The 13,061-nt window shown below is 37.8% G+C and overlaps 1 protein-coding gene and 1 long non-coding RNA gene across 10 annotated transcripts; both read right to left on the minus strand.

Moving 5' to 3' along the window:
• Positions 1-341: 341 nt before the first annotated feature.
• LOC120016312 lies at positions 342-4,196 on the minus strand. Of its 9 annotated transcripts, none has more exons than XR_005471948.1 (7): positions 3,547-4,196; positions 3,226-3,442; positions 2,312-2,398; positions 1,825-2,192; positions 1,699-1,744; positions 1,149-1,211; positions 342-492 (listed from the first exon to the last, which is right to left on the minus strand). It is a non-coding gene; the product is annotated as an uncharacterized LOC120016312 (long non-coding RNA). The 9 variants fall into 9 exon arrangements; XR_005471952.1 differs by having other exon boundaries at positions 3,226-3,299; positions 3,547-4,194; XR_005471951.1 differs by having other exon boundaries at positions 3,226-3,312; positions 3,547-4,194.
• A 2,376-nt stretch (positions 4,197-6,572) lies between these two features.
• LOC119979968 lies at positions 6,573-12,692 on the minus strand. The gene is made up of 5 exons (XM_038822600.1): positions 12,473-12,692; positions 10,121-10,435; positions 9,218-9,419; positions 7,361-7,589; positions 6,573-7,130 (listed from the first exon to the last, which is right to left on the minus strand). Exons 1-5 carry the CDS (start codon positions 12,548-12,550, stop codon positions 6,887-6,889), a joined length of 1,068 nt encoding a protein of 355 aa, XP_038678528.1. The 5' UTR covers positions 12,551-12,692; the 3' UTR covers positions 6,573-6,886.
• Positions 12,693-13,061: the final 369 nt, after the last annotated feature.

Here is a 13,061-nt window from a genome sequence, read left to right on the forward strand (position 1 = left end):
TTGCCCATTTAACATTTAACAAAAGGCCCATTCCAGCTGGGTAATGTCATATGATTTAAAGCTCAATGGTATTTGTTGAACGGTCCATTCCATTGATTTCATTGGCATACTAATTTGTGTCCCATCAGCAAGATGCACCTAAATGAGACGCGCAATTGCGCCTTCAGTTTGGTCTACAACTAATAAGAAAATGGGTGATACAAGGAGTAGTGTTGAGCCGTTCGTGAAGGCCCTTCTGATTGAACATTTGAATTTTTATTTATTTTTTGATCAGTCCATTCAATTCTAAGAATGTGAAATCCGTGACAGTGAAGTGAGTACTTGTTCTGCATTGATATTTGTTATTATTAGTTCTTGATTTTCCTTAAGATTATTTTGATAAAGAGCGCATTAGTTCCGTATGATAAACTGACCTGCAGCTGTTGTAGTACATGCAATCACAGCAAGCAAACTGCTATTTCTGGAACATGTTGTAATATCCTGAAAATCACACTAAAGAAAAAGCAAAATGAAATGTCTTAAATAAACACAATAGCCCTCAGATTCAATGTCAAATCAAATAGTTCATGTATGGAGATTTAAATAAAAAAAACAATGACATGTAAAATGCAATTAATTACTCAACTAAGTCAATTTAATGATACAAAGTTGCAAACTGGCGTTTGCCAAATGTTGCTACAACCTACCAACCTCGAGTCATATCATGAGAAAAGCATTCAGAAATTAAACAAAGGTTCAAGTATTGGCGCAAATTAATATAAGTTCCATGTTCTAATTACTGAATTTAATTGTCTTCTCCTAAGAGTATCTCTTTATCATATTTCCAAAACATGTGCATATGTCATGTGCATCATTGATCCGAAAACCTTAAAACACCAGTGGGTAGGCTTCTTGGAAATTGGTTGGGCCAGTGGGAGTGAGATTAGTAGTGTGATAGTATGTCACTAGCACTAAAGGATGCATCGTCAGCTATATAATGCTATTAGTTGTAACATTTGTTAATTTTCCCGAGCTAGATACATCTACACAGTTTCTGGCTAGAAGTCCTAAAGAACATGAGTGTGGTAATAAAATAAATCGACTGACATCACATACTCATTCTAATTTAAGAGTTTCAGAACAAAGTATGAAGCAGAGAAAGCACTTACTAAGAAATTTCTCTGTTAGAATAGCTGGCTCAAGATGACCCTAAGTTGATGAAGTTCTGCTTCCTGGGACAACAGAAGGATTAAAGCTGTTATATACTTAACTAGTCAAGCAGGAACCAGTCAAAATTAAAAGTAAAAAACGCATGATGTGAATCTTTAAAACCAGAATTAATCATAAAGGAACAGAAAGAATGGTACAATATGCCACCAATTTCTGCACCGGAAGTCATGGACAATACAAATGCACAAAGGAAGAGATCTAAAATTATGTAAAGGTTTGACATTATTCCAAGAACCTATAAACAGAAGATGCAAGTGACAACTCCTTCAAATGCAGCAGTTTAGATTTAGCTGTCCTTCAGGAGAAGCCAACTTTTTAACGTGGGTCATCATGTGATCGAATTCAACCAAAAAAAAAGAGGCAAATACGCTTAACAAAGTTTGTTGCATCAAAGCATCCACATTTTAAAGTTGAGGTACTTCGAAAAGGTTCAAGAGATTATAATATCAAAGATCAGGAAAAAGAAAGAGAAAATTAGTACAAGTGTACCACAAGATGTGGCGATCTGTGCCTCTAACAACTCTGCTTATGAAACCTGGAACAAAGAGAGCACAAAAGATATCAGAAGAAGCATCTGCATAGGTAGTGCATCTGTATGGTGCCGGAGATACCTACATCGCTTTGTGACTCATCAGGTGAAGCCAACTTTTAACATGGGTCATCATGTGGTCAAATTCAAGAAAAGGACTGGAAAATATGCTTGACAAAGTTTATCTCATCAGTCATCAAAGCAGCCACATTTTAAAGTGGAGGAATTTTGAAAACATTCGAGACCACGAGATACGGCGATCTGCATATGAAAAGTGGAACAAAGAACAAAAAAAGATATCAGAAACATCTAGATAGATATTTATATATGGTGCTGGATATAACTTCATTGCTTCCTACGTTTCATTGATCTGTCCTGACTGCCCATCTATCTTCTTATTCTCTTTCTCTGCTTCATCCACCACTGGCTAGGCCTAGAATGCTTTTATCTGTATCTGAAATTGACAAAGAATGAGCCCCTTGGTTTATGAACAGGTGAAGTAAGCCATCACATTTTGTTAGATTAAGTAACAAAGTAAACCTTTTTCTGATCTGCAATAAATTGATTAATTACCTTTCATCCAAATCATTGTTCACCAATCACCATTTAACATTACTTTTTTTTTGAGAAGGTAAAAGGCATCAAGGCGATGCTGCTTGCCTGCCCAATCCCCCATGTACAAAAGAAAAAAAAAATCACAAAGATGCACAGGAAAAAGGCTGAAAATCAATCAAAGCAACATTTTATCATCATTGGTTTTATGTTGAAAATGGCATTTACTTAACAACCTGAGCTTTTGCTTGCAAAAGTAAATATCGCCAAGGTATAATCTTAACTCTATTGCAACTACCTAAATAAGAAATTAATATGAAGATGGAACACATGCATTCTCCAAAGTTACTTTCACCATATGCTCAACCCAACACGTACACAAGCTTGGAATCATGGAATGCATCATGCACATTCGTCCTTGCCTGATCCCTCATACATCCCACCTAGGCCTAAGCTCTGCCTCTGATGCCAAAATGATGTACACCAAGCCCACTAGCATAATATTGTTTGCTTTGGGCCTCACACCTGCACAACTTTTTTTAAAAAAAGTCATGCTAATTAAGGATGGGCCTGCTTATATAAAGCACTTCATGGCTTCCTACCTAGGAGAAGTGGGATGGAGGGATGACCAGTCACCCTCCAATGGAGGACCTTCATCATCAAGATCTATTTAGAAATGGAAACTACATGGCATGGTTACCATAATGGATTTGATTAGGAAATTAGCAACCAAATAACAATTAGTGAATACTCGAGTTTCACTCTATAAACAATACATTGAAATAGATGTCTACACATTACTCCTAAATTTATAACCTGAAGATTTAATTGACAACATAAAATTCCGAATGTAAAGTACAAATCCGTCTCAATTATCATTAGGAAAAGAAAATTATAGAAATAACAAGTATATCTAGCGATTGATAAGGTAATACCTTACATGAAATAGCATACGGTTGATAAAGATTGAATAACACCTAATCTTCAAGGGCTAGAATCGTCTGTTTGGCTGGCAAGAAACACTAAGGAAAGTAATGACGCATATAGCGCAGACTAAAAATTTTTGGAATTCAACTACTTCTAGGCTGCTGGCAAACGTCAATTTTATTCATGTTAGGCACCTGGAAAACGTCAATTTCACAGTCCTTTCCTCTGTTTAAATAGCAACCAAACAGAGAGGCATAAAAAAACAACATGCAAAGGTCAAAATATACTCAACAATGCAACTGCTTGATATGTAATATAGAGAAAAGTACCTTCAAGAACACGAGGGAGGGAGGCCTCGTCCTTGAGGACCTCAATGTGTGACTGATCGATGAGATTTCTCCTCAGATGTCGCGCCTTCGAGACAGAGCTTAGGGTTTTGCGAGAAGTCAATCTCGTGGACGGATGGCAGGTGCGTTTCTCCTTGCAGCTGTTGTCGTTTGTAAACAATAAGAAAGACTTGTCAAGCACGATCGATGTCAATGACTCCTTCAGAGAACTAGAGGACGTCATCGGTAGGGTCGATAGCGAGAGTGTCTCTTCTTCGTTTTTCTCACTTTTTGCTTTTTCTTCGTGTAGAAGATAGAAATAGACGGACGAGGTTAAGGTTTTGCGAGACGTCGATCTGATCGATGGGATTTATCCTCAGATCGTCGCGAGACAGAAATTAGGGTTTACGAGACGTCGATCTCGTGGACGGATCGCATGTGCGTTTATTGTGGAGTCTTGTCAAGCACGAACTATGTCAATGAATCCTTCAGAGAACTCGACGCCATCAGCTGTGCCGATCAGCGAGCACGTCTCTTCTTCGTCTCTCCAACAAACACTGCGATTTCTTGGGATACAAAACAGAAATAAGCGGCAATTTACGAACTCTGGTATTTAAGGGTGTTTCTGGATCCCGAATCATGGCCCAAATAAATTCTCTTGCCCCCTTAGGCCCTGCTGTCGGAAGAGAATGGCGGGGACATGTCGGGCCGAGCCAATCGGACCCTGCACTCCTCTTTACGGAGCCCACTAACCTGGGCCGAACAGGCTCAGAAAGAGCTGCGTATTATGTAGGGTGGATGCCAATCATAGCCCAAATATATTCTATTGCCCCCTATAGGCCCTACTATTTGACGTTTGGCACGAGTCATCGGTTGTGTCAAACATTTATCCAATCCACAGTTTCAAAGTTTACAACATTTTTTCAAGATTCATGATGTATGCTACATTTTTCCAAAGTTTACAACATTCCCATATCAACCTCCCATTCATCCAAAACATTTAAGTTTAAGGAAACAAAGTAATATATACATATAATTACGTACGTACATACACACACATATATATAACCATGACTTCATTCCAAAGAAGTATTAGCAACCCCATACCATTTCAAAACCATGAATGCATGAACCTTTTTCTCCCATAGAAGAATTCAAAATGCAGGAGATAACAATTTCCAATAGAAGCACCCAAAGACTTCATTTAAGGAGAGTCCAAGAACATACATGATACACCGAGGCTATCCAACACTAAAGTTCAAATAATAGTTAATGACAATTTATTCAAGGAATATATCCATAGCCATGTAAAGAGGGGTCTCCACAAGGATTACCACCTCAAGAATAAATAGCAACAACAATATTGAAGTTTAAGAGCCTAAAATAAGAAATCTCCTACCTCTTCTCCTCAGCGTTTTTCCAAAATTTATCAAACCGACCCAGGTGCGCACCAAATGCTTTCCGAATACCATCCATTGAGTCAATTACCCATAATCAACACAATTTGTCATTATCAACCGAAAATAATTGATTCAAACTAAAAATTTCGAAATACCCAATGAACAATAAAATCTCAAATCGCCTAAATCCCCAAACACAAGCTTTTAGGTTAAATAGACTTATCAAGGGTATAGAAAGAAGTAAAATGAAGGGATTCAAGCTTCCTTTAGACCTCCAATGATGTAAAAACTCATAGATTCGATTTTGGGTTTAAACCCTGAGAACTAGAACAAAGAGAGAAGTTGAAGAACATGTAGTCGAGAGAGAGGATCCAAAATTCAACTTAAAAACAGTCAAGTTAGATGAAATTTGCCTTGATTGATGATCTTGGATGATGGAGGTGAGAAATTTTGAGAGAATGAGGTTTGGGGGCTGTTTAGGTCGGAAGGTTTAAGAAAAATCAAGAAAATGTGTGTGTTTTAAAGCAACACGCGTGCGGAATTTTGGGGGGTGTCCGGATATAGAGGACAAAGAAGAAGAGTTTTATGGTTTGACTCAGGGGAGCATGTCTGTAGCAGAGTATGAAGCACGCTTCACAGAGTTGTCTCGTTTTGTGCCATGTATTCTGGAAAACGAGGAAATGAGGTGTTGCCGGTTTGAGCATGGATTAAGGAAGGAGATTGGTTTAATAACTTGTTTGTTCCTCTATAATAGCTGCGAAAGGTTGGTTGAGGCAGCAATCAGAGTAGAGTCTGCTCGACAGTTCCAGGCTGGTGGAGACAGTGGTGAGCGTTCACAGAACTCATGGATAGATGATGACATAGATACGCCAACCAAAAGAGGATCTTTTTCGAAGCCTTCTCAGTCTCATGAGAATTGTGCAATCTCCCAAGCCACTCCACTGTGTGGCTCTTGTGGGCGACAACACAATGGAGAATGCCTTATTGGTTCTGGCAGGTGCTTCCACTGCGGACAGTTTGGGCACAAGAAGAGAAACTGCCCATCTGGTTCATACGGACCCAACGGTTTCTGAACCAGAGCAATGGTTAGAGTAGCGCGCAAAGAGTGTGTTCTAACTTCTAAGACTATGTCTAAGGTGCATATTGTATATAGTTTGTATCTTTGTCGACGGTGCATTCTACTTTTGAAAATCCAAATCATCTTTTTCTATAGAAAAAGCCAATCATTCAAGAACCACTTGACAATACAATGTGCAGCAAATAGAGATTCCCCATTCCCGTCTCTAACGATCATGGCCATAGTGGATAATTGTACCTTGTTGACAACGTGCATTCTACTTTTGGGAATCCAAATCCTCCAATCTTTCAAGAACCAGTTTGTGGTGATCAAGATTGTTGTAATATCTTCAAGGTTTTCATGGGGACTAGCAAACGACGCAGTCTACGTTTCCTGTTCTTCATTCCTTTCATCTGATTTCAACCATATACGGTAGCCCCAAATTGAATATCCATAGTATCTGCCATGCAAACTCAGGCCTCAACAAATTTGTACTAACAATTGGAATGTACACATTTGTGTCTAAGCAACAACGATAAATTTCTTGGACCAGTTCCCAATTCCCATAGAACTGAACAGAGAATGGATTTATTTTTCTTTTTTGGACTAAGCAACGCAAAAGCAAATAGCTTTTCTTTCACAAAGCTTATAAGTATCCTTACACTGTTCTCCTCTCAGTTCCTGATTTTCAATGCAATACTCAAATAGAAACATAACCTTTGAAAAATCAAAATTATCTAGAACCTTTTCTCATGAATCCAATGAGGCAAATTTGGGGAAATCTGATATATTATTTTCTGATTACAGTTCTACACTCAAAAGTTAAAACACCCAAACCAGGTGGTGTTTGGTTTGGCTGGGTATACAATTTTGTGCGACTATGGTGTTAATGCTGCTCAGTGTCTTCTATATTTTCAACTTCTTCATCTACCTGCTCTAAGATGGTTTCTGCCCCTGCGCTGTCAGGTGGAGGGACCTTCTCTGAGATTGTTTCATCACTAGCAGCAGCACTATTTGTGGGTTCTGTGGTGTTAACAATAGTTTGCTGCTTCTCCATCATCCCAGACAACGCCAATCTCGGGGACCATTCAAGAACATCATCGATAATGTTCGAGACCCTCTTCTGATATCTGCAACGATTGCAGTTTGGAATTTTAGACTACAAGACCAAGAAATCACAGAGAGAGGGGTGGGGGGGGGGGGGGGGGAGAAGCAGAAAACAATATAAGTCATAATAGCAGAGTAGGATCTATGGGGAAAATAAGGATTAATATCCCTTCCAAATTCTAATTTTAGACTTCGAACGAAAAATGGAAAGGAAAAATTCAAAGAAGTTCGCAGAAATATGTTTAGGACTGACCGGGCTCTTGCAGCCTCATCAGGTGCATGGTGCCTCAGCAGCAATATGACCAGCACAGCCACTACTGAATAGAAAAGCCTTGTTGTCCACTTTGGTCTTTCCTCCTCATCTTTCTTGGGCCAGAAACGGAATAATTCTCGCAATGTAGCTTCCTCAGCAAGGATGTTTGGAAAGAACCACACACGCTTTCCAAGGATGATATACAGAACACCAAATACTGCAGCTCTCACTGAAAATTGGCAGAAAAATTGTAAGTGATACCACTAAACTAAATAATATTAACTGCTGCAAAAATGCAGCTCCTAATGATTATTACACCAAACTTCAAGTCAATGATCTTAGGCCGCGAAATGGTAGTATACCTACAACAATCTGTTTATGAACCAAATTTGATATTTCAAACTTGCAAAGAGTTTTGATTGAAAGTTTCCGTCATCCTAACAGCTCTCTAAAACATATTCAAAAACTACAAGAGAACCTTAATGCTTTCCATTTAAACTTCTCTCAGTCATTGCGTCATATGATCCCCAACTTATGTAAGCTATGCAGCTTATATCATTAAACTCTACTTTAAGAACAGCTTCCGTAGACGACATAGTAAAATTATGAATGAATGCATTGTTTACCCATATAAAGTTTTGAATTATTGTTTCATGACAATTGAGAAAATATTAAATCTCCGAAAAAGCAAGGGCAGCAAGCAATACATCAAGAATGGCAAACCTGAAACATTAGCTAAAGCAGACAAACAAACATATGATTAAATTTTATATCAATAAGTTAGTTAAACTTAACCAATGACTATGCATCTGCATCTGTCATAGAATTTCTTATCCATGTATAACCATACCAAGTAGCCTTATCCCAACTAGGCATGGCAACATATCAGTACATTGTCCACTGAACCAGAGACAACTATTCATATGGTTCAGCCATTCGCTTGAGGTATAAATACAACCACCCTCTCGTTATTATTGTTTCTTATTTTAATATGGTTTCCTAATTAGAGTGAAATAGAGTTAACTAGGGTTAGACTATTATAAATAAGGGCCTTAGAAAGTTAGAATACAATACTAATGGGTCGTATCAGAAGAGTTATGTCAAGAATTGACCTTTGGACAAAAGACTTAGGTTTGTCTGTTGGAGGTCGACACCCTCGAAGTTGTCAATTGAAGGCGACTATCCTCGAAATGGTCGATATCCTAATATAATTATTAGTTTTGATTTGGCCAAATTATTGGGTGTGTAATTAAAAAAATTAGTACATGCGAACATGTGGCCCAGTGGTAGATTAGGGGTCCAATCTAGAGATCACAAGTTCAGTTCAATTCCTGGAAACAACCTCTCCACATATTATGTGGGAGTAAGGTTTGCGTACATTTCGCTTGTTCCCCACCTCGCTCACTGCGGAAGCCTTGTGGACAAGAGTTATTTACCTTTTCTAAAACCAAAAAATAGTAATCTTCCCAATCCCAACAGCAGATTAAAAAAAAGACCAATTTCCCTAGAAGGATGTACATTCTAACAAAAGACTAGAAAAGAATGGAGAAGAAGACCAAACATTAGTCAAGAGCCAAAAAGGAACAAATATCAGGTACTCCTGTTAGCGGCAGAGGCTAACAATCTAACCAAACAGCAGCATATCGACACACATTTGTGAGAAAACATACAGCACGAAAACAGTACCTACAACATATTTCAGCAACTGAATAGAAAAACATTCGATCAAAAAGTGATGCAACCACATGAACTTAAATATAATAACCCCGCCCAAATGATGTCACATCAAGGATGTTTAGCAAAAAGATAAATATTACCACATAGACAAAGATAGTTAACTGGCACTTTCATACTTACATGTGAGCAGGGAAACGATAAGCAGAAGGACCCCAGCACATAAGTAAAGAATTAATAGCTTGCACTTATGTGGGTATACGGGGAACAAGCAAATTGCTAGCGTCAAAACAGGCCAGAAAAATGAGAGAAGTGTCTGCCACAATGGCCGCCGCTTGACAAATGTCCATGCAAAGAAGGCATCATGTTCTGAAAATAATTGATCCTGACAAATACAGTCTTGATATAAATAACTTGACACATTGAAATGAAAAAAAGAACGAAAAAAAAAACAAGTCTTTAATTTCTTAAAAGCTTAAAAGGCACACAAAGATAAGATTGACCTGGAGTTTAACATGCCAAAAACATCATCAGTCAAAAACAGGCAATCCAAACTTTTGACGGCTCACTGTGGTTGTCTTCCCTTATCTCTAACATTCAAAAAAATTCCACTTAACAACTAGACAAAGATACCAAGTTTGACTAATATGCAATAGAAACTCAAAAAATTCCCCTTTTGAAAGTAATATTAAAGTATATGTAAGAACTAAGGACGAAATACACACACACAAAAATGGTGCTTTCGAGACATAAAAAAGGGAGAGAAACATAACTGACAAACCAACTTGTCAATTTCAAAGAGCCATGTTCAAAATACAATGGCCTGAATTCACAGGGGAAGGACACTCGGGAGTCTATTATACCAACCACAGAATTACTACGATAAAAAATAGGTAATTTCTTACATATGCAACAAGAAATGCAAATGCTATGTCATAGCTTTCCTCTTGAGGTAGTGGTACCAGATGAGTACCCCTCTAAATAAAATCTTTTCCGCTCCAAAAAAGTTTGCACTCTGACCAGAAATTCAATTGACTCGCTGGACAACTCATTTCTACGTCAGGGAAGGGAAGAGAGAGCACTTACAGGGAAAATTTCTAAATGCGCCGGCCAAGTAGACAACTTTTTCTTCCCGGGACGAACTGTTTTCACCACACGATCACAGCGCACCAAAAGGTTACTTCTTAATAAAGCATTGGCAATTTCTTCAACTTCTAAATTCTTATCAGCTTCAAGTATTTCTTTGACCTCTGGATGATTCTTCAGAAAACTGACAAAATCCTTCCCTCTAAAGTATTCAACTCGCGTCTCCTGTAAAACAGCCCACCTAGATTCCAAATCCTTGTGGTCTCTAACCTTCTCAGCAAATAATTGAAACACATCTTTCTTGGCAGCTTGTTTCTGGTGAGGAAATATCCATGCGAAAATCACCAACCAAAAAAAAATTATGGCTGATTCAATTACTAGAAAAAATCATAACTAATAAATAGACAAATTCAAATCACCAAATATATCAATGCTGAGCCAAAGGAAAATATAACAAAAAAATTCACACAATGCTAGCTCTGAAGACTGAATCTAAAGTAATGAAAAGAAAGAAACACAGCACTAAGTTGTATTTGCAGGATGTATTTGGATTTTGGAAACAAATAAGACATCAGTTATAATGATAATTTGTTTCCAGTAGTAGCCGTATAAAAAGAGATTTCATAAGATAACAACAAGACCCTTCATTGCAGTTAGGAAGGAAAAGCAGATAATAAAAAAACAGAATTGGCGATTTCACTGCCACAAAAGTTTGACAGCTCACGAGGCACGCAGGAAACAAGTAGAAAATGATAGTTAATTTTTCAAACTTTTCAAAGATCTAATACCATCTTCTTGAAACTGTTAGAAATCTAATGGTTAAATATTCTTAATTCAGCAAACATCCTTACATTTATATTCACAATGATGCCATCAGTCATAACAGAAGAAAATGATAAAAGTACAAAATATTTAAGAGTCTCCAAGAGTGTCCAATAGCAACGCAAATAAATACTAATACAGTTTCCAGGCTCCAGATAAACTCAAGGTGCAGCAATCACACATCTGGGAGAATGTTAGAAGTGTCAATACTGTAAGTGAAAATGTTGATCTGAAGACTCGAATGACAAAAAAATATATATATATATAAAACACTAAACGCCTAGGCCAAACAATTACGACAAATTGTAAATTAAATGAAGCTTTTGAACTCCACAATACTAACAGTACTGGACAGAAGAACCCAACAACGGGTTCAAGTGGTTGAAAAATATAGTATAAGATTGCAAGAATATGATAGAAAGTTATATGTACAACAATAATGAGTTAGAATTTAGAAACCTTTAAAATAACACCTATTTGTAATCGAAATCTTCATGCACACCCACTGAACATGAAGTTATTTGATATGCTTGGAGAGTGGCTTCAATTTGAAATAGCTACGAGGCTTTACAATAAGATTTCTTAAAATAATTTGAGGCTTCCCACGGCTAGAAAGTAGGAGATACCAATGAGAACTTCAATAACATGCAACAAGCAATCATTCAAAATGAAAAGATAACGGAAAATGTCCTGTTGGGTGTCATACTGGTGATGTCGTTCAAAAACTACTATTACATGTTTGAAAAAAGTAGCCACAACGCAACATTATTGAACGATGGCACTAATTTCTTCAACTAATAAGAGCCTTGATGATCAATGGCATATTATCATTTCATAAATTCTGGAGAAACCAAGAAAACTTATGTTTCTTTCCATTGCTTGTATCGCAGTCAATATAGAATGTCCTCTGGAGGCTAGTTACTAAAATTGCCATAGCTCTAAAAAAGTTGGAACCAACAAGTTTCCAGTTTATTCTTGTAATATTCCCTACTTGATGACTCAGGCCCCCTCTTGAAAACCCATGTATGGTCAATACTCAATCACGAAGTTGGAAAGCCTTAGAGGACAATGCAAAAAAGAAAAAGAAAAGAAGATTTAAAAAGCTCCAGAGAGCATAAAGCATAAAGAAAAGCAATTCAACTTCCAAAGATGTTCCTCGCTATCAATATTCCCAAAAAGATTCAGTCTCCACAAAGCACACAATCACCAAATTTAAGAGCTCTCCGAGATCTCATGCCGATCACACCAACACTGTAGTGGGTCCTTAACCAAACAGGAACAAATTTCATTCTCCTCCCAAATGTTTAAAAAAAAAGAAGAAGATCAAACCTAGTACAGGCGACACACAAAATTGTAACTTCATCATACACGAAAATACACAAATGGCGTTCGACCACGTATGCCCTAAACAAACCAAGTAAAAGCTCTCAAATTGCACAATTTCTTAACTGCATACATGCATAACAAATCAAAATGGTGTCTACAGATTTGTAATAAGAAACCCTAGATCCCGAGAAACAGATAACGAACCCTGGGAGGGGTATCAGAGTTGGGATCACCGGAGGATCGTCGGACCCGCTTCTTCTCAGCTGCCCCGGGCTTCTTCATCTACCTCAGTGTGTCGGCTTCTTCTTCTCCCAATTTTCCGTTTTGTTTTCCTTCCGATCCCGAACGTTTGTTAATGTTGGTGGGGTTTTTCTGTTACATATCACGTTCTCTGGTGCTGTCCCGGCTTGTTGTCCAAAAAGGTATTGCTCTCTGACTCATATGCCCTTTCTTTCGCCAATGAAACTATGCCACCTCAGCCTAACGGTAGATTGGCAGTTCAGAGTTTATTTATACTAGAATAAACCAATGCGCGTTTCCAAACATCGTTTTAGAAACGGCCGTTAATGCCCTCTTTAGGAATTTATCGTTGAAAGACTGGTTTTTTGGAAAACCTTCAAATGCTTTCTCTGCACTTCACAACAACCCACCATCTCGTTCTCACCTCGTCCACCGCCCTCTCTCTTGCAATGATAAAGCCATCATCTTTGGTCATTTGATTGCACGTAGCAATGATTTTTGCATGTCATTTAGTGTTGACGCTGGATTTGGTATGATGTCATAAAACCATACC

The sequence above is a fragment of the Tripterygium wilfordii genome, chromosome 15, assembly GCF_013401445.1.
Source record: "Tripterygium wilfordii isolate XIE 37 chromosome 15, ASM1340144v1, whole genome shotgun sequence".
Taxonomy (NCBI): domain Eukaryota; kingdom Viridiplantae; phylum Streptophyta; class Magnoliopsida; order Celastrales; family Celastraceae; genus Tripterygium; species Tripterygium wilfordii.